The sequence below is a fragment of the Cryptomeria japonica genome, chromosome 6 (genome assembly GCF_030272615.1).
Source record: "Cryptomeria japonica chromosome 6, Sugi_1.0, whole genome shotgun sequence".
NCBI lineage: Eukaryota > Viridiplantae > Streptophyta > Pinopsida > Cupressales > Cupressaceae > Cryptomeria > Cryptomeria japonica.
The window spans coordinates 334,675,082-334,700,019 of NC_081410.1; the positions used below are offsets into that span (position 1 = coordinate 334,675,082).

Genomic DNA, 24,938 nt, shown 5'->3' on the forward strand with positions numbered 1-24,938 from the left:
TTTGGAGCGAACTTCATGACTTGGCAATTTTGAGCGACTTCATGAGTTGAGAATTTGGAGCGAACTTCATGTTTGAGAGATTTGAAGCGACTTCATGAGTTGAGAATATGGAGTGAAATTCATGTTTGAGAGATTTGGAGCGAACTTTATGTTTTGAGAAAATGCAAAGAATTTCATTCAAGCAAACTTCATGAGTTGAGAAAGACAAGCGAATAAGGTGAGAGAAGCAAACTTCATGTGCACACCCATTAAGGTGACTTTCAAATTTAAGCTTGCATGAACGACTTTCAACATCACAAATTGACCTACAAAGGTGAACTTCATGAGTTTGAAAATTGGGGCAAACTTCATGAACTGAACATTTGGAGCAAACTTCATAAACTGAACATTTGGAGCGAACTTCATGAATGAACACACATGAACGAACTTCACCTTCAAGCCTTCATGAACAAAATTGGAAGTAAAGGAGCGAAGAGTACTTGATAGCATTTAACCTTGAATCGATTCAATTTCAAATGAATTTCACAAACTCAACAAGTCAAGCGAAGTTCATGAGTTCAAGATTTGGAGCGAACTTCATGAGTTCAAGATTTCGAGCGATTTTCATAACTCAAGGTATATGAGCGAGTTTTACATTTTGAGGACGATTGAACTTCACAAAATGGTGTATAAGAGAGAACTTCATGAACTCACCCACATGAGCGAATATCATGATTTGATCTACATTAGCAACATAATCTCAGTAAGGTGAGCGACTTCAAAAGTCAAGGTATATGAGCGACTTCAAGATTAAAGCATGAAGAGCCAACTTCAAAAATCAATGCACATAGGCGACTTCAGGAAATGAGATACATCAACGGAGTTCAAGAATCCATGGGTATGAGCGAAGTTCAAGAAAATGGAGGAGAGCAAGTTCATAAGACAAGGGCAACTTAATGAACATCAAGGGTGAAGTAAACTTCAAGAGCTCCTCTCTAAGAGCGAAAAACAACTTCAAGTGTCCATTCATGAAGGCAAATCCTCTTTATATGCTCTTAATAAACCTATACTTATTAAACCTATATGTCAAGTATATTTGATACTTGCTTGTTTGTTTTGCAGGAGATGAAGAAAGAAATAAGGAGATCACACAAGAAGTATTCACTTACACAAAGACATGATCTACAACATCAACGACATGAAGGAAGTCACAAAAGAAGGAATTCCGAAGAAGAGAAGCAGTGACAACATCAAGAATTTGTTCCAAGACAACACCAATACTTCAAAACTAAGAGGAAGACAATATCTATACCTTGCACATCCATGATTGAAGCATTCAAGAACATACTTTCAAAAGAGTTAATCAAAGTTAGAAGATCATCGTCATCATTGTTGAAGCTGGATAATCTTGAGTATCAAGAAATATTCCTTCATAAATGATTTATCAAGCCTACAAGTGCAAGATAAAGGTGGAATCCTAGTCATCATCCCAGTCACTACCTCCACCAATCAAAGAAGTTCCACTTCAGCATGTCTTAATTCAATGAACCTGACTCACCTACCTTTATTATCTATTGGTCATGCCAAAGTGTTGTAATTATTTCATTGGCCAGAACTGAGTTTGTTGTAACAAACCCTAATTAGGGTTTTCATTGTAAAATCTCGGCCATTGATCTCAAATTGATCTAAACCATTCATTGTAATGAGCTCTCAATATAAAAGGGCTCAAGTCTCTCATTTGCAAAGGTTAAAAGTGAGCAGAGGAATTAGTGAATAAGAATAGAATAGAAGATAGAACAGAAGTTAGAGTAGATTAGGAGAAGGAAGAATTGTTATCATGACTTGTAAATGAGTTACTCTTTTCATTGAAGTTCTAGTGAAATTTGTTATTTCAACAAGCCTCATGGTTCTACTTCTCATTTTGTTTTCATGTTGATTGGATGGAGTGGAAGGATTTGTTGAATGTATTTGTGTGGAATCCGTTTAGTCCATAGCACTAGCCTCTTGCTGATTGTAAGTGTCCCTTGTGTAGTAAATTGGAGTGATATGAGCTTAAATTCAACTTGTTATGTGTCCATTGTTTATGCGTTAACTTGAATGGTGAGCAATGTTTGATGGTAATGATTTGAACATCTTTGAAACGTCCTTAGAAGATTGCACCGAGCTTGTGTCAAAGTGTTCAATTTGATGGTGAGACCTCGCTCGGTAGTATTCCACCTAATCATTCATCCACCTTCTTACATTCTAGGCCTTAGAATAGACTCTCTCAACCCTTCATCTTTTGCCATTTTTTTAAAAACTCAAGCTAGTTTAGGATAAAACAAAGCATCACAAAATCGCAACATCAGATGATCTAAGTGTTTACCTCACTGGGTAAACAGGAAGAATACAGAAATCGAACAGCAATGCACAATGCAATTACAAAAGAAGTACCAGAATAAGCTTGCCATTAATGTTGAAAGATGTTCATATTATAATATGTTGCCAACATTACATGTCCTCCAACACTCGGAGGTGGTACAATATATGACAGCCGAAGGGGTGCGACACAACCGTCGCGACTCCAACTACCTACCCGTCGGCTAACTAACTGACCACCGTAACTCATTATTACCGACGACAACATAAACATAATATAACAACATAACATAATGATTATTCCCGACAACATCATCCCCCCCAAGAAAAGAAGTCGACTCCGACGACTTAATACAAAATAGAGATGAACGGCAGGAACTACTAACCCCAGTCAAGCCCGAATCTTATACACTTGCTGCGTCCTCACCTGAAAACCCTTTTCTACTACCATCCGATGCTCAAGTGCGGATTTCACCAATATTGCTTCCTTTGCCATCACAGTCCTCCTGTGCCTAACCCAAACTTGTGTGCAAAACACGTTTTTTCAGCTTCCACCAACTGCTACTCAAATGATTCTGTCTCCCTTCCAATATTCTTTGTATTCCGGCAGGTACACCTCTGTTGGTTGCTCTGGTTCCTCTACTTCGAGCCTGTAGCTTTGGAACATTTCGTAATCTTCCATCTGCCAGTGGAAGAGCCCGTTAAGTGAGCATCTCTCATCTTCAGAACATCCCTCCAATTCAAGCACCCCTTCACTGTTCGGCTCCATCGCGTTCTTGCCCTTACTTTCATTGGGACCCCCTTCCCCTTTATTAGAGTCCTCTGAGTCCGAGTCGGAAGAGGCGAGCTCTTCGCCAACATCTTGGGTGTGTAGGTCAATGGTATATTTCCGCCCTCCCTTTTCCATGGAAAGTGTATTTTTCTTCCAATTGTGGTTTACCCTTGCGTTGATCAACCACACTCTCCCCAGGATGGCGTCATAGCCTTTCTTCTTCGAGGGAATAACCACGAAATCTAACAAGAATGGTTGCGTACCAATCGTCACTTGTTGGGCCACCAACAGGCCGAGTGGCTTAATGCCGTGTTGGTCCGCTCCCACCAGGTTGAATGTGGGTGGCCACAAGGTGGGCTTCCCCAGCAGCTTCCATGTTTCTTCTGGTAGTACATTCACCCCAGATCCACCATCCACAATGGTGTCCTTCAGAATGGTCCCACGGATACCCATTTCTACCACAGCTGGGTGTCTACCACTGCTCACGGCTAGTAACATCGGGTCAGTCGAAGGGCTGACGGAAACCTCCACCTGTGGTGTACTCTTCGTAGCGGTGGCAGGAACCCCTACCTGTGGTGCACTCGACGATGCGGTGCTTTGCACATTGGTGAGGATGGCAGTCCTCAATTGTGGCATAGAGTCTAGAAGGTCTTTTACCTTTATCGGCACCTCCATCTGCAAGATTTGCCCAATGATGTTATTTTCTGCTTCCGTACGGGATGATGTACTCGCCACCTCGTTGTCCCGTCGTTCGGTCGTCATCTCACGTTCAATATTGGCCTTTGCCTCCCGTAATCTCTCCTTCTCCGTACGAGGGTCAGGATAAGTGGCTTTTTTCATCTGGGCGCAGGTGATCGCCAATACTTCTTTCTCACGAGTCTTCTCAGCCTTCTCAATGTTGAGGAGATTAACCCCTGCCTGCGGGCAATTTGCGTCCTCATGGTCGCCTGGCCCACACCAACGGCAGAGGTGCTGAGGGGTGGCTTCCTTCGTGCAATCACGGGCGAAGTGCCCCCACTGATTACAGGCCCTACATTGGATAATTGGCCGGCCCTTGGCGTCATACTGGATACGGCTTCCGTTATTGGTATTGTTGCTATTCCTTCCGCCGCCGCGTCTGTTGTCCCGGTATCCTCCAGATGATGCATTATTGTTTGCCTCCGATGTGGATGGCTGCTCCCGCGCAAAGAGCACTTGCTGGTTACGTGCCTTCAGATTGTATGGACATTCCTTCGTAGAATGCCCCATAATCTGGCAGATGTCGCAGAATGCCTTCTTGGGACAGGCACCTTTCGTGTAGCCGCTCTCCTTACACTCCGTGCACCATAGTTCATCGTCCTTACTTGTAGTCCCCTTCATTGTCTTAAATTCTTTTAACATCCTTTCCATATCTTTTTGAAGGGTTGTGACTTTCTTCCTCGGCTTCTCATCACTACTACTCTCTTCTTCCGATGTGTCGTCATCTTCAGATGATGATGAAGATCTATTCTTCTTCTTTTTGGCCGTCTTATTTTCACTTTCCAGGTCCATGGCCCGGTTGTATGCGTCGTCGTAGGATGTTGGAGGCACAATTTTCATCTTCCGTCGTAGCTTAGGGTTCAAACCCTCGACAAACCACCTCTTCTTCAAGCCATCGGCCGGTTGGCTTTCCATTTTCCCGACTAACTCTTTTAGTCGGCGCCCGTACGCCCGTACGGTCTCCTTCTTTCCTTGCTTTGTTCTGTAGATTTCGGAAACTATCTCGTTATCATCCCGGAGAAGCCGGAATTCCTTCTCGAATGCTTTCTTCAATTCATCCCACGTAGTTACACTGGTTTTATCCAAGTCTGCATACCAGTCAATAGCCACTCCTCTCAGTGTGGCAGGGAACTGCTTCATCCATTCATCCTGGTCAGTCACCCCGTTGGCTGTCCAGATGGTTTCGCATGTACGGCAATGTCGTGCGGGATCATCTTTGCTATCCCCGTTGAATTTGGGTAACTTCTGTTTGGTCGCCATTGATGGAAATCGTCTACTTGGAGGTGGTTGTGGCTGTGTCTGCCCTCCGGTGTTGCTCCCTCCGATGCCGCTGATGCCTCCTGTGGTGGTGACCAAAGGTACGGTGTTCTGCCTTGTACCTACCGTGCGGTTAACTTCCTCCTTCGTCGTGACCCGTGCCAGGCTCCCTTCGGTGATCCTCCCTTTGTGGCGCTTCGTCGTCACTCGTGCCCGGCTCCCTTCGGTGATCCTCCCTTTGTGGCGTGAGAGATAAGTTTTTGAACCGATCTCGAGTCTCTTCAACTAGTTCTCTCCGTAACCTAGTTTCCTCCAGAAACTCTTCAAGGCTTCTCGCTCTACCGTAGTCTGGCGACGCGTAGAAATTCCCCTCGGCTTCTGCACCTTCCGTGACACCTCCTTGGTTCCCTTCGGGCAACCCTTCGGCAGGTTGTCCTTCGGCAAGTTGCCTCAGCCTCCGTCTACGTTCTACACGTTGTTCCAGAATCAAAGCCTTCTGCGCAGCCTCCCACTCGTCGGTTTCTAATTTCTTATTTCTGTCTTTATTCAGTAAATTGGGCATTAATTGTGATACAATTTCATGTTTCTCAACACATAAATCAAAACACAAAACGTCTTTATTAATTCATTCTTTTGTATACAATCAACATAATTCTTCTGCTTCTAACAGTGTTCTTTATTTCTCTCCTTTCACAATTTAAGGATTATTTGTCCTTCGTCGGTCTTCCCTACGTCCGTCATCCTGGCGCTCATGAAATTCTCGTAAAATTTGCTGTCGTCGGTTCTCCGGGTTTACTTCACCAACGGGTAGGCCCATTGTGTCTGTGCGCCATCCGTGTCTTCCGTTCCTGAGTTCGTCTAGGCAACGGCGCCAAATGTTTGCCTCACTGGGTAAACAGGAAGAATACAGAAATCGAACAGCAATGCACAATGCAATTACAAAAGAAGTACCAGAATAAGCTTGCCATTAATGTCGAAAGATGTTCATATTATAATCTGTTGCCAACATTACATGTCCTCCAACACTCGGAGGTGGTACAATATATGACAGCCGAAGGGGTGCGACCCAACCGTCGCGACTCCAACTACCTACCCGTCGGCTAACTAACTGACCGCCGTAACTCATTATTACCGACGACAACATAAACATAATATAACAACATAACATAATGATTATTCCCGACAACACTAAGTTCCAACGGTTCAAGCATTCGACAATTTGACGTAAGTCCCCTTGTGATTCCAGCATAGTCACATCAACCAACGGAGCTTATGCACACATAGTGACCCTACATTCATGAACCTTGGAGTCTTCTCAAGTGAACCTTAAGCTAATCTTCAGCATTTGAGAGATTTTGTTCAAGAGAGGATAAGATACTTTTGGGTATTTTATTATGTGTTTGCATGTGCCTAAAAAACACATCAACAGTAACCACTTAAGATAACCAACTTAGGAAAACTAATTACTATATGTCACATGCCATTTCATACTTGTTGCATCCTTTAACTTCGTGAAAATTAGTTTGCCTTTCATGGGGCACTCGCAAAGACGTTATATTGAAGATTTTGCCTCAAAGATTTCAATTCACCTCTACTTTTATACCAGCACCACCCCCCCCCCCACCACCTTTCCACCACCATCACCCTGTCGTCCCCAAATTTAGGCGCTTCGTCCCCCCGTCTCCAAAACGTGTCCCCACATCCCCTAGTCAGGAAACTCCATGGAACACGACATGAAACCTTCATCTTTTACTTGCTCATCACAATTCACTACCTTAAAAAACATTGCCCCTTTAGGGGACACTACTCTAACATTGATTAATAGTCTATTTTTGCAATCTTTCCATCCATCAGAAATAATAGACACTTTCTTTCGACCATGTATGAAGCTTTCTCCTTCGCCAATAAGTTGGTTTGCATCTTTTCATGCCCGATACTAATATAATCAAGAGGTGTATTGCAAAGGGTTTTCACCATCTCACACCCATAAGGTGATCTAACAATATTCTAATCTACAACCTCTAATTTTATTTCTAAAGGCCTTGTCCAATGGGCCTCATTTTGGCAAAGGCATTGGCATGAAATGATGTGGGTTAACTGGTTGCATCAAGCCACTAGGAGGTTTCTTTGAGTTTTCCTTGGCAAGAGAATGTGCATCACTCTTTGATTTGTTACTTCTCATGTTGGCATCCTCTTGTTCTTTAATATAATACATTATTAGATCACGTGGCAGCCCTTTTTTATTTGGCGCCCAACAAGCTTTTATTCCTTGTGAAGGATGGCACATAAGTAAGCTTTCACTAAAAAAAGTGAGCTTGTATACTCTATGTTGCAATGACCTCATCTACTCTATGTTGAAAAGGTTACACCCCGAAAGAAAACTCCCACCACCAAACATATGAGTAATCATTGTTGTATATCACAAAAGACGCAACGTTGCGTCAATTCGAAAAGGACTCTTCAATTTTGGCGCTGGGCAATTGAGCTAGAACTTCTAGTTCTAGCCATTATGTATGAATTTAAAAATATAAAACTATTAACAAAATTTATAAAAAAATCAGTGTTATAACCCCTTATAATGCATTAAAAGTTCAAAAAATTAATCAAAGGAAATACGATGTTTTCGAGAGTTGGGGACTAGAGGTAACGTCCCCCCACAGCACCACCACCTCCGCCACCTCTATCGAGGATGCCACCAAGTCCCTTGCTATATGGCACATCCCATACATAATGATTGCAACCTTTAACTTAGTGAAAACGAGTTGGCCTTTCATGGGACACTCACAAAGATGATATATTGCAAATTTTGCCTTCAAGATTTCAATTCACCTCTATTTTTATATCAGCACCGCCCCCCCCCCCCCACCATCACCGCTCCACTGTCATCCCCTCACTATCCCCAAATTTAAGCCCTTGGTCCCCTAAACCCAACCCAGTGTCTCCCCGTCAAGAAACTCCATGAAACTATAAAAAAAATCAAAATTTCAAAAATTGAAAGATTTACTCACCTTTGATGATTAAATCTTCCTTGTCCAATCATTCCTATTCTTTTGGTGTGTGTCTTACTCCTTTGTAACCTTCACCTTTGAAGAAAATGAAGCAACCTTCAAAACCCAACAATGGCAGCTTGGAGGGAAAATATTGTTTTATTGGTCCTTTGTGTTTGCGAAATGAGTAGCAAAGACCAAATAGAGCTAAATTAGGGTGAATTCCTTCACTGGTGGCTTTAAAAAATTATTAAATGTCTTTTTTAGTAGGAAATTGACTTGTTGACGTATTTTTGGGTGAGGTTACCCCTAGGTTCATCCAAGTACATCTTGAGTTCGCCAAAGGTACCACCCAAAAAACCCAAGTACACTATGGTTCGAGTTTGCCAAACCGACAACATACCTTGGTGGCCAACCTACCCTAGGCAAACTCAAGGCCATATCCAAACTGGACCTAAACGTAGGACAAACCTGCAGCTTCACCCAACCTCTAACCCTTGTACCCAATAACTTAGCTTTCAAGGAGGTAACCCCCTCCAAAAGCCATGCATTAGGCCCCCAAACCCAAACGTCATCTCCAAGAAAATGTACAACCTGAACAAAAGGGTACAACTCTCCTAAACAATTCCAAATCTGCATTCAAAGCAATCAAATCAAACTCAACTTGATAGCCTAGCCATGGAGACGCCTACATATCATTCTCGCACAATTTTGAAACCATTTGATGCCCTAGACCAACAAACAAATGGGTATGACCAATTTTGGAAGAATAATTCGGCCAAGCTTCAACCCCAATGAAAATTCCATAAAATCACCCCAAAAATACTTAAACCATCACTGAAGAACAAACCCAAAAATTTGCAACTAAACAAATTTTGAATATGTTCATGGTTTGGAAAACCCGTCTTACCAAAAACTCCATGAAAACATCGATGATTCATATGTGAAATTGCTCTAACAGCTAAGGAGAATCCTTCACCACCGAATCAAGTAAGGGTTTTCGTCCTCAATCAATCCCTGGAAGAACTTCTATGTTCATTCCAACAACATCCCATTATGTGCACTTCTCAGAATAATCCAAATGAAAGCCCCAATCCTCCTTTGTAGAATTAGAGGGGAAAAAAAGCAATTCAAAATTCAAAATAAATCAATTTCCCTAAAATGGCATTTTAGAATGTAAAATTATGTCCAAGTCCCCTTTTCCCCAGGCAGCCTATTGAGAGCACATAATGTCACTTTATTCAAATTAAAACACCAAATACTATGACATCAACTTTATAACTTAAATGTAATAATTTAAATAATCTTGACCACATTGCAGAAAGCACTGCCAAGGAATCAAATACAAGGGCTGATCACACCAAGAGGCAACTAATGTTGAAGAGCGATGTTGGGAGTTAAAACAAGCACTTATTAAAAATAAAAATGTTCTCCAAGAACTATGGAGAACAACACAGAAAGCCAAAAGTGTGTAATGTCCCCTTTTTGGGACATTAGAAGTCAATTAAATAATTAAATTTTAAGTTGTCAAATTATATCAAATGTAATGACAACTTAATTAAATTATTTAATAAAGTACTAAAATGACTTAAAGGAGCTCAGTGAATAATTAATAAAGTCATTTTAATTTAAAAGAGGGAAAAAAAAGAGGCAAAGAAAAAGAATATGAAGGGACAGGCAGAAGGGAAACGAAGAGTCACAGGGTTGTGCTTTAAAAGTACATTGAGAGTCTCATTCTGGGGATGATTGGTTTATGCTTTGATATTGTTCTCTCTTGGAGAATTCTGGGAAGCTTTGGCTTTCAGTGGTTTGAGGATGGAAACCCTCGAGCTGAGAGGCAGTGGATGGAAACCCATTGTCTGTTGGAGATATCACTTAGGTGTGTCTCGCTTTGTGCTCCAAATTCATATTGTTGGTTATCCAATCCGACTGTAAGTTCTGTGGCTACGATTGGATATTTTTCTGTTGTTAATCATATAAAGATTTAAAGGCAATATCCATATGTAATTTTCAGGTCTTTGTTCCAAACTGTTATTATATGATTTACATGGGAACTGTTGCAAGTTATCGAATGAATTGAAATTAGTTGCATGCAAATTGTTTGTTAAAATTTTTGTGGAACATATGGAAAAAAAATTAAGCAAATATCCATAGGCGGATATTTCAGTGGTATCAGACCTGGTTTTTCCACTAGCCTGTGAGATTTCACGAGTGTCAGAAATTAAAGTATTTACGATTCTGAAGTTTTTATATAATTTGAGAATAAAATTATTATATTCCGAATTTTAAGTCCTGCAGTTTGAATGAAGGAGATACACTATAACCGTTTGAGTTTGGCGCAAATAATATTTGGTTTACAATATTGCAATTGGATGGGACCCGATTCAGAAAAATATTTTAATATCGAGCCTACTATGTGAAACTTGGCTAACGAGAAATGATATATTTGTGCCTATTATTAGAGCTATGTTTTACTTAATATTTGTTGTGATTCCCATCTATGGTTTGCTGTTTAAGACAAAATAAAGATTATTATTTGATTGACAAAGTGGCACATTACTATTATTTAGAGCATGGGAAATGAAACAATTCACCGAGTTCTTATATTGGTTGCCACAAGTAATATTGGGTGGTGTGAGTGAGCTGTTGAAGCGTTTTTTCCAGAAGTCAGGCCTGCTGGGTGTTGGTGCTGCCATAGAGTTATTTGCCGATAACCTTGCTGGGTGTGACAACCTGCATTCCGAATTGTGGGATGTATTAGGCAGTGAAACTCTTATGATGTGGCTGTATGCATTGAAGGACTGTTGGCGGGTGCTTATGCAATGATAGCTCATGAAGACAGGGCAGAATGAATTGAATGTCAACTCTCATCCCAGGTAACTGCAGGTCCTTGGTTGCTGTTGAATCTACAGCTAGGCAAAATTGGTGAAGTATCTGTAGAGACAAATTGGCAGATATGTCATATTACCAGTTTCAATAATAATATTGTATCAAACTTTGAAGGGTTTGTGTTCTGAGTTGGGCATCGATAAATGAGAATAAAATTATATTTATTTCAGCCAGCTTGATTGAAGGATGGCAAAAGGTTTCAAATATAAATTATTTTGAAGATTTCTTGAAGGCAAATATTTTGGAGACCATATTAAATGAATTGAAATCTGGAAGAGTCAAAAAGGTTTCCTTGTTAAAATTAATCTTGTTGGGCATAGCTTTGGACGAGGGAAGGTTGTTGGGAAATCGTGGCTCATAAATTTTGTGTTTTCCTCATTCACTTTAAGACAAGAAAGAATAAAGGAAAATTCTATGAATAGCTGTCTTTGGGATCTGACATAGCAAATCATAAGCGGGTGTTCGAAGTTAATGAAAAGTTCAACGCTGAATTTTGGAGGCTAGCACCACTTTAAAGGGAAAAAAAACAATGAATTAAACAAGTGAATCTGCCAGGTGGTAATAAGACAAATAAAGCTAAGAATAAGACAAAGAATTTGCTGAGGAAGTTGCAGCCTTCGTTCTTAGCAAAAGGCAAAAAAAATCGGAGTTTTATTTTCATTAGGACTCTTCTATTTAATTTAGCTGTTTTTTTAAATCCCTTTTAGGCTGAAGGGAAAGCAGCTTCATCTTGAAGATTATACGTTCATTATAGAGTTTGAATGCAAATAGGATTCTAATACTGGTGACCTGCTTTTTTGGAATTTGATATTCTAAAGTTCAAATGGTGACAGCTGGAATACAGTCATCAGTAGCAGCAATATAGTGAACTGGAATTCATTAAGCCAAGTCTGTGTATGAACTGTAGGGAACAGTGCTCTGCTAATTCAAGCAAGGCGGTGACTATGACAAAATCTAGGTTGCTGCAACTGGGGAATGGGATATTCTTTTGTTATGAATGCTGCTGCTCATCTCAAATTGATTTACTAATGTCCTGCAACTGAAAGGAGTAGATCAGAACTTTTCGCTAATTGTATAAATCAAAGGAGCATTGGAGATCAACTGAATGTGACCATTTCATGTGCCAAAGAAGATGATATTTCTTCAGCTTGTTTCCAGGTCAGAAATTAATTATATGTATTTGGATTGATTTCTCTGTAACAGAACTGTAACATTCAATCATTGTAAATCAGTCATCAATATCCAGGGAATTATATCTGCATGTTGTTTGATGGTAAATCTGATTTATTTAAAACATGTATTGGTGAATGTTACATTTGCTTATAATACCTGTAAGTAATCTGACTTGCAAAATAAGAAAGAGAATCATTGTGGTTATAGCAATAAACTGAAATCAGAAGCTTGCAAAACAAACAAACATTATCATCATCTCTGCAAGTCTGAAACCTGAACATTCCTCGTTGCAAGGAAACTGTTTGACTAAATGTCTGAGAACTGAATGAAGGAAATGAGTGCAAAAAAAAATTAGTGCAGAGGGTGTTCTTGCAGTGGTATCTGAAATTGGCAAACGTAGTGCAAAAATTTATACCAGAACAGGGAAACCTATTACAGTATGCATCAGATTTGGTGGAATTCAGTTTTGTTTTTGTTTTTTGTTTTTTTTGTTTTTTTTTAACAAATGAAGACAATGGCAGATGAGAAATGTGTCTTCTTCTCAAAAGAATTTAATGACACATTTAATAATGAGCAGCTAAGGGACTTGCAGAAAGAAAAACAAGTAGGAAATCGACTCTATGTAATTGGATTACAATTGAAATTCATGAAATTTTCTGATGGTGTTCTCTCTAAGCTGGAGGAATTAGATTCATGTTTGTCCAAAGTAGACCGGTCAGATTGGAGGCTTCTGAATTGGGCTTTGCAGCCCTCAATGCTTGTTGTGGTCCAACACAGGTTTATGGAACATCCATATGAAGAGGTGAGACTTGCAGTTGCTTCGTGCCACGGTGAGATCATAAGAATAACAGCTCCTGTATTGCCTTATAATCTTTCTTCCTTTTGTGTTGGAGCTATCAAACCATCAAGCTGTAATTTCCCTTTTTCCAATGTCCTAAATTTTGCCCTAAAATCACAATCCCAAGTAAAGTAAGGAATGAAATTGAGCTCTCATTTACCAATTAGATCCTAATTGAGACCCCTCAATCATGTTAGATATAAAATCGATCATTCCTACGAGGGTCGGGGACATTATCTTAATCATCATTGTAAATTACATAATGTGCATGTGAATTCCTTTAAGACTTCTCCCAACAAGCCATCCACATTATGAAGCACCATGGGAGATCATACAAGGCACCTCGAGCCTATCCATCAAGCCCAAGAGCACGGAATGACACCTGCCATTCGGCCACCCAGCCCTACTAGAGGTTACTCAATTCAAATGGACCCTTATGCTACTTGCATTCCTTATATGTGCATTCTCCCCTCCATAATGGGACGGCAAATTATTTGAAGCTTTAGAGGAATCTCCATCATCATTAATTATGCATATGTATATATATAAGAACAATAATATGTTAATAGCTTATCATTCCTGCATATTATTAAATATCTCATGCATACCACAGATAAATAATAATGCTACAGCCTGCAGCAAATAATGGTTTTCAAGACTGATCTATATACCTAATACAGTAATGTATCCAGAATTGTTTTGCTGTTTATGAGACTGATCCTTATTAGTTCTCCTTTCTATTTCTGATGTTCAATGGTCTGATCTGATCTCTTAAATATAAAAATCAGACTCAGACTTCCTTATTCCAATTCTTGATCCCTTATAGATCTGCACATAAACCTCTTTTTAAACCTGCCCTTAAAATCTGATAAATATCTGCACTTAATTCTACCTTTTTTTGAGGAAAGATATTCATTATTTTTCCCTTGAAAAACCTCTTTGCATCTTTTATTTATATCTAATAATTCACCCTTTCATCAAATGATGTAACCCTCCAAAAGAGGCTTGCCTCAAACAGAATAAAATATTTTATCTTATTTTCATTTAGAAACACCAAAAAGAGGGGCCAAACAGCTGCAGGTCGGCCAGCATAGAGCATTTATATTATTCATAAAAGGTTTTTCTCATAGTTGGCTAAGGATGGTTGGCGACATCAGCAATCACTATATTTTATTTGAAATCCCCTATAAGGGACGACTGATCCAAGAGTCGGCCAGGAAGAGTATATTAAGGATGCAAAACATAATTCTCACAATGTCGGCCAGCAATTACAGTTAAATCAGTCTTGCAATCTGTTTTTAAACTTCACAAAATTTAATTATTTTAATTTTATTCTATTATATTTTAATTTTATTATTAGCATTAATTATAAAATCTTAAATCAAAATGGGGAAATTACACAAGCTCTTGGTAATTTTCATTTGCAACATCTCATCCTTGAGCAACCTGCAAAGGCAACATCTAATAACCATGCAACTTAGATGGTAAAGAAAACTTGGTTGATATTGATAACATGAAAGAATGACATGGTTGCTGACTAGAAACTTGATTAAGGGCAAAGATTCATAGGGGTACAACAAAATATAAAGGGCGAGGTTGAGTATAATGTTCTTACATAGACATGTCATTAGTCCTTCAAAAAACTTTAGAGTTTATTTTGATCATCAAAAATATATAATATGTTGCCAAGGTAACACAATTTAATGAAGTGGTGAAGCATATCATTTTATTTCTTAGATCACAGTTTTTATGTGCATCTATATTTTGTTTTATTTGTGGAATGTTTTGTTTCTATGTTTAAATTGAAAATAAATTATACTATTCATGTAATTAAGAAACAATTTCACACTATATATTGTTTATGTCAACTATGCATAGCTTTTAATATCTTGCTTATCTATCTCGTTGTATATAGTAAGTTTCCAAAAAATAAACCTATTTAAAAGGCCTTTTTGTCATCTCTTCATTAATAAATATCCACACATATTACATATTTCACTGTCTATTGTAAGGATAGACTTACAAAAGAGTCAATTTCATTGCTAGCATTTTACCTTTATGTCACCAAGAGAATAACTTAACAGAAATAATGGCATGACTAAGAAATAATAAGACGAGGGTATGCTTACAATAGAAGGTTTATAATTTTGAGCAACACCCACTTGTGACAACAATTGAGAAGGATCGCAAAAACTCGGCTTATTTCCTTCAATCCCTCCACTGCTATGGACTGCATCATCCATAGAATTGTAATTTTAATTGCATTCATGATCTTAGACTTCCAAGACAAATGGAGCATAGCACTTTCTTTTAAAGTTGAAAGCAAAATAAAAGGTTTTAGTACCGAACTCTACAAATCATTATTTTTTTCCCTAAATTCATCTGCGCTAACCCTTCATTTTTCTCTTTTGACAAAATAATGAATAAATTACTTCAGTAAATATATAGTGGATTCTTGTCCTTCTCAAAAAAATTGAGAATAGAGAGATGCCTAAGAGGCTACATTTTCTCATTGAATTCTAGTATGTGATACAAAGGTGTAATTGTGGATAGAGATTATATAAAGTATAGCCATTCATACCTGCATCAGTAATTTCAACATCCTGCACAGGTAACTGATATGCATTCTCCTCTTGCACATCATTATGATGTCCAGTACCATTTTTCTTATATGGATGATGAGAAGTATGTGGCACGAGTGGTGAAATTTTTGTATCATTTGCTTGTACATCACTTACTTTATATGCAACACAATCTTTGGATATTACCTAAACTCAAATGAGCTAAAAGGAATTTGTTAAGACATGCAGTTGGATCATAGTACTTGAATCTATAACCAAACATTTAAATTAGAACTAAATATAACATCTTATTCTGAATTTTCAAAGTTTATAGAACACAACACAAAAAAGTAATTGCAGCAACGAATATTAACACAAACAAACCATATTAAATTGAGTATTTGAACAGAAAACCTTAAGTACTTTCAAAACTATTAACTGAAGAAGCAAGAATTTATTAATCTCGGACCGATAAAAATATTATGATCTTAAATCACACCTTTAAAATGCCGTAGGTGCAAATTTCATCATGCTTTTTTGTGTCAGAATAAACAAATATATAAATACTTGTTTGTAAATATGTTAATAACAGTAACAAATCATTATTTTTATTTAATAAGGTGGTTAGCTGGGTGGTAGGTCAATTTCCTCCTCTAACCAACTACTTTCTCTTATATATATATATATATATATTTGTTGCTGCTGATTACAAAAATTGTTCATTGCTTCTCCATTTTATTTTGGTATCAGAGCATGTGACGTTCATATGCTTCTGAATGGGTAAATCCATGTGTAATAGAGCCAAGGATTACCACAATATTTTCATGATGTGTCTCTTGTGTGTAGTTGAAGTTTGTTTCCCAGGTCTTGTGCTCAACCTCAGAGACTCAAAAAGCTACATCAACTTTGGGATTAGTTATTTTTCTTCATGTGAAACCCCATTAATAATCTTGTTTAGTGTGAGAAGCCATAAATTTTGTTCATAGCTTTGACTTGAGGAGTAGAGTCAGGTTTTCAAGGACCTTCCCCTACTAGTTTGAAGGGAGATTTATCCCTGTTTGTTGCTTCATTTTGTATTGTCTTTTACGAGACTGCAATACCCCACCTAAATATTACGGTATTCCCTTGTAAATAAAATAAAGGAAATTATTTGTAAGCATGGTGAATTCCACACGTCTTAGGAAAACGAGCTGTGAGTTACAATTATACAGAAGCACAGCTATAATTGAAATTCAAAACAGAATTACAGGGATGGTAACAAAGGTCATTGTGTAATGTCCCCAGTTTGGAATAGAATTTAATGGTAAATAATGATAAAATTAAAATTCAAAAGAATAAAAATTAAATTAAAAATTAAAATATAAAAGAATATAATTTAAATTTAACAAGTTAATGAATGGTCAAAAGAGATGGAATGAAAAGTTGTGACTCCCTCGAACATGAAACATAAAAGGGAGAGGAGAACATCATTTGAGGGGGGATGATTTGGAATAAGAAGTGTAGATCAGATTTAAATAAGAAGTGCAGATCTGATTGTGAAAGGTTGTGTCCCTTTCAAAGGGCAGAGTTGCACTTTTCCAAAGGGTGCTAATGGTGAAAGGGTGTGTCTCTTTCCAGAGGGCGTATATGATGAAGAGGTGTAACCTCTCCCTCACATTGAGAGATATAAAGGAAAAGAATCAAAAGCATCAAGGGACATCACCATGGATCGGATCAGATCAGAACTACTATTAAGTTACAGGCAGCAACATCCTTGTTCTTGGTAGAAGGACATGGAGGGGAAGGACATGGCATTACATTTACAATAATATCAATCAGCAAGAAGAAGAAGAATACAAGCAAGGTTACAATCATTCGCACAACAGTCTGAATTCTATGATAATATATTAATTTATTGTGAGATGAGAATATGCATTAGCAGACCCAAGGGAGCATAAAATAAATATATATAGAGATCGAAATTGTTGTCTATGACAAACACCAAACCGTAAACAATGTTAATGATAATTCGATTAATTTGTAATCTAACCGATACCTGGAATGCACGGTTTATTATCATGTGACAGCTAATTAATTAAGAGCATAATCGGTGGCTAATAGATGTGAAAGGGTGCACGGAAAGTGGCGGTTATGAACAGCCAAGAGTCATGTCTTTTGCAACATGAGTTTCATTGTCATTGAATAGTATATAAGACAATTGTTCCAACTACAAGAAAGGGCAGCGATAAGTCTGGCTCTCAAACATTCAGTGAAATCGATTTATAGTTTCAAACGACATACGGCCAGATATGTGGCATCACTTATACCAGCAACCTACAATCAACACCAATCATATTAGTTAAGTCTGCAGAAGAAGGGATTGAGGTACGTAACAGCCTTATATGATAAGTTATATGATACATATCTATAAGTAAATATTCGATACGATCAATCCCAAACTGGATATATTTATGCAGTAGGATTATTTATTTAGATTTATTCCATATGAGATGTATGCACTTGAAGATGTGGTTCAATCTGTTTGCTGCATCTTGTGGGAAGAGGTTCGACATGTAATCCAGTGGTGACAAGAGGCTCACAAGTGGTCATAAGGACCCTTGGAGTCGAGGAACCAGATTGCACTCCCCATGCCGAACTCAAAAGATGTTGTGTATGGGTAATGGGCTTAAAGGGCAAGCAAAATGGACCGCCAAGTCTAGCAAGGACATTAGAAGCAACCATTCCTTGGGTTTGGTAGACAACAGACCCGTGCAAGCCCTCTCATGTCTCATATACCAATTTCTATCAATTTTTGCATTAGAATGAATTAAGTCTACATATAACTGAACATGTATGTAGGTGCTTGCCTTTCCTTTTAGGTGCAGGTTGTCCTTCCAAGACTACACTCATCCAATATAAGATTAATTATTATTAAACAGGCCTATATCTAGTAGGGGATATTACACATTATGTTGAAGGCCATCATCATAACACAAAGGTCGTGGGGTTAACTGATGGTATGGCGATTACGGTGATCTTTGGTTATCCTAGAGATAGGGATGAATGAAAAAGAATGTTCCAAGGACACAAGGGTGAGGCCATTGATAGTAGCATGATCTGTGTGCGCCAATCAGAATCTTGAAGTGAGTTCCGTTATTTGTGGCCAATGTGCTGAAGAAGATCGCAGCCCCTCTTTCCACTAAGGAGGTCGCACCTTCATAACTAACGCAGCCTTCACAATTATCACAACCTTACACTATATCCGGATGGAGGAATTTGAGTGATCTCCTTAGGAAAGTCAGTTAAATTAATTAGCTTTGAAATAACAATTAAAACAAGCGTAGAGCAAAGATAAGCATTCAGCTGCTAAGGATGATTAACAAAGGAACGTCACCTTTGGTGAGAAGTAGTACCTCTATAGAACCAACACCTCCATTCATAATTGCACATGATGAGCTATTAAAGTAAACCCATTCATCAAGTGGAGGGCATCGAAGTATCTAGATTGTGAAAGAAAGAAAGCATTTGCATGCCTTCAGATTGAGACATACACATCAACCGCTCAGCGATCTGAGTATTTTTATCATTTTTGGTGGTATGATTTATACTAAGAATCAACATGCTTTTATGTGTAAATAATACTTATATGATCTTAGAATGACAACTCTGTTGTATTAAGTCTGCATATATATTTCTAATCAGTATTAAGTCTGCATATATATTTATAACCAGTATTAAGTCTTCTTATATATTTCTAATCAGTATTAATTCTGTATATATATTTCCAAATCAGTATTAAATCTGTCATTTTAAAATTTGCATAAGATAGAATGAACAGAATCTGTAGAACTCCAACCAATCAGGCATTCTATTGTGGAAGGGATGATATGGTACATACTACATATAAGGAGGGCAAGCAGTCAAAACGTCCATTCTAGGTTAAGCAGGGGTTGATTGATGGATGTGCTTCCGTAACCCTGAACTCTAAAGAGTTATGCAGGAGGTAATGTAACTGTGTGTAATGTCCCCATTTTTAAATAGAATTTAATGGTGTATATTAATAATAAAATTAGCATTTAAAAGAATAAAAATAAAATGAAAATGAAAATATAAAAGAATATAATTATAAATTTAATTAAGTTAATGAATGGACAAAAGGCATGAAATGATAAGTTGTGACTCTCCAAAAAGTGGGGTATAAAAGGGGAGAAGAGAGCCTCATTTTAGAGGGGGTAATTTGGGAATCAGAAATGCAGATCTAATTTAATAAGAAGTGCAGATCTGATTGTGAAAGGTTGTGTCCCTTTCAAAGCACAGAAATAATGAGGAGTTGCACTATTTCAAAGGGTGCTAATGTTGAAAGGTTGTGTCTCTTCCCAAAGGGCATACATGATGAAAAGGTATGACCCTGTTGTGACCTAATCACACATCACCCCATTCCAAATGGGGACCCCCTACCTTTTAGGCCCTCTCGGTCTTTTGGTTTTGGTTTTTGGGTCTTTTCACGGCAGTCTCGTCAGTCCTTTGAGTTTGCAAGTGTTTGGGGGTTAGTTTGATCTAGTCTGCAGCTCGTTTTAGCAAATTTGGCTAAGTTTGGAGTCTGTTTTATTCGTTTTAGGGTTTCATCCTTCATACTTGGATTTGAGGCATTTCCTTTATGGTTTTGGAAAAACTGAGCATTGCATTGGAATCAAGACCCTTTAAGGAAACTGTACGTGAAATTTGAGCAAATTCTGAGCAACTTTCTATTTTTAACTTATTTTTAGGGATTTCACTGCCTTCTGGATTGTTCCAATTTTGCCAAAAATCAAACTTACTATTTTTAGTAATTTCTTTTTTTAGTTTCCATTTTTAGTAAATGTCCCTACGTCTTGTTTTGCTCTAACTTTGACATTTTGAAACACTTTCTATTTTTGTAAAGTCTATTTTTGGCAAGTTCTTCGCAAGCAAACATTGAACACTGAGCATTCCTAATTTCTAAACAATCCTAAATCCGGAAAAGTCAAAAAAAGCAAGCTCAAAGGATCAAAAATTGGCTAAGTATGGGTTCACATTCCAAAAGTGGAAAGCATGAAAAATCTTCTAAGTCTGGCACATGAAATCACTTCAATCCCCAAAATGGCATTTTAATCTGGAAAAGTTCAAAATTAGCAAACTTTGGAAAGGAAAAGGACAAATTCCTTGACCAAGTGAAAATAACGCCCTAGTCAGGAGTCTGGCGCTAAAACAAGGATGGCATGGAAAATATACAAAACATTGAAAATTTCTTCTTCGGGTGATTTTGGGGCCCAAGTCAAGTTGAGGGCACCAAAGTGAGGTGAGCATGGAAAAAGTTGAAAAAACCCAAAATCCTTCCCTAAGGCAAAATGGCGCCCAAGTCCAGTTGGGGGCGCCAAAATGGAAGGGTCATGGAAAACTTTAAAAAGTCAAAATTCGCCCACTGAGTGGAAATAGCACCCAAGCCCAAGTCAGAGCGTTGGATTGAGGTGGCTAAGGAAAAAGGTAAAGTTTGTAAAATCCTTCATCATAGCATTTTAGCGCCCAGATCTAGCAAGGGGTGCCAAAGTCGATTGGCCATAGAAAATGAAAAAACTCCAATTTTCCTTCACTTAGCATGATTAGCGCCCAGGTGCATTGGAGGGCGCCAAAATCAAGTTGCCTTGGACAAATTAGAAAATGATCAAATTCCTTCCTCAACTGAAAATAGCACCCAGTTTGGAGTTGGGGCACCAAACTAGCAAGGCCAAGAAAAAACTGAAATTTGAAGAATTCCATCACCAAGGCAAAATAGCGCCCTAGTCAGATTGAGGGCGCCAAAATAAGGGAGATAAGGAAAACAGGTCAAAAGCAAAATTCCTCCTCCAAGATGATTTGGCGCCCAACTCAAACAAGGGGCGCCAAAATCAAGGTGTCAAGGAAAAACATGAAAAAGTCAAATTTTCCCCCATGAGAAGGATTCCATGCCCAAGTCAAAAAAGATGAAAATTTTCCAAGGCAAAGAAGAGATTGAAGGGAAAGGATGAACTGTAAGAGAAAAAAATTCCCCTGTAGAAAAATTTTGAAATATCCATTTTTATGCATCAAAATTCATCCAACTTTTAAAAAAAAATCAGATTTGGATTCGTGAGAGAATTCTCTCTCCTGAACCCTAGAACCCTAATTTTGGAAAGTTCCTAAAAGGGATATGTGCAAAATTGATAAAAAATTTCCTCTGGAGCATGGAAAAGTCAAAACTTCAAGAAAACTCTTCATATATCAAAAGTTTCTCTCTCCTAGGGTTTTCCACAAAGTGGATGGAATCTGGATAATAAGAATCTTAAGTCAATTTTTCAAAAAATCCCTCCAAAATTCAAAAAATGGAAAGTTGGCAAGTTGGCGACACAAGAAGAAAGAATCTTCCAAATTATGATGCACAACTCAAGGCATTACAAGAAAATTCCATTTTGGAACTCAACTATGAAGGCGAGACCCGTTTGCATGGCATGTTGGAGAGGAAACTATGATGCATCATTAAAACAACTACCCAAATTAACCTTTGTCAACTTAGCAACATGTTGAAGAAATTCTATATAAATGTGCAAGTACAATTCATTTCTCACGTGCTACTCTATACTTTACAGAGAGATTAAGCGTAGGCTCAAACTCCCACTAAAGTGGGGGCTAGATGTAGTGTCGTAAATTGTAACCTTGCAGAATTTTGTCCGCACCTAGGACTCACTTTCGCGTTCTGCGATCTTATTCCCTGATACTGTTTTGATTCTACTCACACCCACCTAGATTCAGCATGTTTTACACCTGAGTGGGACCCTATTCAAATTTGGATCCTGATTGGCAGGACAAAGACGCCCTAGGCGCCCTAGTCCTCCCAAATGGGGCCTAAATTTGGACCCCACAACAATTACATCTCAGAGGTGAGAATACATTCCCAATGTCAACCTACCCTGAAATTTCAAACATATTTGTTGTAGTTAGGTATAAAAGCAAGCCTAACCCCCTCATTTGTAACATCTCGATACATGATCTCTCTACAACTTTCCAATTGCACTTTTGCAAATTCAAGTAAGCAATCAAACATCCTCAAGGCAATGAAGGAGAGGTCAAAGTTCAAATTTCAAGCATTCATGATGGCATCGATGATCAAGACTTTATAAGACATCTTACATGACATTACCAACCTAGCTATGAAGACTTCAATGCAAGATTCATCAAGGTTTCAAGTTCCATATCAAGCATTTCAAATTCAAATCTAGCCTTATCCTCAAAAGATAAGCTTTGACTTCAAAATTTCAATTCAACTCAAGGGTTAATTCCAAACCTTGGGTTTGACCCAAGGCAAACCCCCATCAACAACAACATTTCTCTTATTTTTGTGTGCAGGCGACAGATCCAGGAGCCACAAACCAAGATTCCGAAAGAGGAGAGGACGACAATCAGATCTAACTTTTGCAACAGTGAAAATCAAGACCGAGGAGAAAAAACCTGCCACAGCACCAAGAATTTTCTGACGAGCTTCTAGGAACAAATTTTGTGCGACAACCTAAGATTCCAATCTATTCGCACATCAAGGACCGAGACACAAATTGCTAGATGGTCCCGCACTTTCAGGCCAAACTTGTTGTCACATGTGCTCTTCTTTTTCTTCTACTCAGATTTAGCCCCATTTCTGCATTCTATATCTATAGCTTGTTGTTTCATGTCAATTCTTCATCATTAACCCTAGATCTTGCATTAAATACAGTCAAATTAATTTCAAATCAACCAAAGGAAGAAGAACTTGATCTACATTCAATCCACTTGCATTCGATCAATTGAGTTCTCCCTTCCTTCAATGTCTTGGTTGGAAAATTAGGTTATTTCCTACTTTACAAGGCTTAACTTGTAAAACCCCAATTTTCCATCCATTATAAGAAGCGAAGCTAAAATCTTCAATGCCAAAGGGAAAACACTATTCCAAGACATCACCTACTGGCTATCAAAAGAAGAACTTTCCCACTGGAAGGGAGAATGATAACAACAAGAATGAACTCAAAAAAGAAATCTTTGTTTTTTTATGCAAAGGAACTTGGGAGCCTAGAGATTGATGCAAGAATAAAGAAGAGGAAGAAATAGAAATCACAAAAGAAGAGTTGAAAAAAAGGAAGTTATAACCAAAAACAAGTGATGATCAAACTGAATTTTCAAGAGCAATTGCAGAGGCTGAGTACTTGAGCCTAATTTAAGAAAACAACATAGAGCATCCTAGTGAAGGACAGTCAGAAGATTGACCTAAATTAGATGTTGAAAATAAATTTCAAGTTTTTGAAGTGGATACATATCATAACCCACTTTTTGAGGCAAAGTTCCAAGATGACCCTATTGAGAGACATGCACGAGAGAAAGGCGCCTCATTTGATGTTAATGATGAATTTGAGCATGCAAAAAAAATTTAATCAGCAACTATTGATAAGCTTTTTGATCATTCCAATGATCTAAATTCAAACTATGAGCAAAGTGTTTCATTCATGAAACATATAAGTTTGGTTTATAGAAAAAACTTGTTGAGGAGTATGCATTTGGGCAAAATGTTTGGTTTGAGCTGGCTGCAATTTTCAAACAAGCAATTGAAGGTAAGCAATTTGACCATCTTCTGGATTACAATCCAAGGGGTGAAAGTGATCATGAGATTAGAGAGTTGATGCTTTATACTTTGTCATTACAAATGGGTCTCCATCAAAAGATGCATCATAAGAAAGGTGAAATAATCCGTGCATGTCTACCATAAGAGTATGGGATTCAGGGACTCAATTAAAATATTGAATATCAAAAATAAAGGGTTGTCCTCTATGAAAGAATCACAGCTTGCAAGTTAAAACAGCATCAGTCCTCATGTCTTGTTATGGCACTGAGTTCATTTTGGGTCTCCCTTGAATGATGTGTGATGTTGCATTTGGTATAAAGGAAATCACTAGAATAACAACACCAAAGTAACCTTATAGCAGCAGTTTCATGACGGAGGTTCTTATGTTGAGTGAAGAGAATTTTCGAGGGTTGGATCAATTCACCAGTCCATTCATAGTTAGGAGGGTAACTATACTTGAGACTTTTGCAAAATTCAAATTTGGTTACATTATGTTAGATATTGTTGTGAGGGAATGATATCCGTCATGTCTCAAATCTTTTGGGCTGTGATAATGGTGTTGCTAAAAAGAATATTATAACTTCCATACACTCCATCATATTATATATTGTAGGTAAAAATGAAGTTTCCACATGGAATAACATGATACGTGAGAACATGATCATCTCTAAAACATCACCACTTGATGACTCATGGAACGGAATCCAAGTATGCAATATGTTGGATTTAATTAAGGTATATTTTCATGATAGAGCTTGTTATATGTTGCATCAAAATTGCATGGTGTTTA

General features: G+C 38.0%; 1 protein-coding gene across 2 annotated transcripts in view; it reads right to left on the minus strand.

Annotated features, from left to right (window-relative positions):
• The window catches only part of LOC131044238 (mitotic checkpoint serine/threonine-protein kinase BUB1), a 159,078-nt gene that overhangs the window by 64,462 nt on the left and 69,678 nt on the right, over window positions 1–24,938 (minus strand). For both annotated transcript variants that reach the window (XM_057977528.2, XM_057977535.1), the window contains 2 exons: window positions 15,573–15,759; window positions 15,121–15,221 (listed from right to left, as the gene is read on the minus strand). In XM_057977528.2, the coding sequence (XP_057833511.1) occupies window positions 15,121–15,221; window positions 15,573–15,759 (288 nt within the window). The remainder of the gene's footprint in view (window positions 1–15,120; window positions 15,222–15,572; window positions 15,760–24,938) is intronic.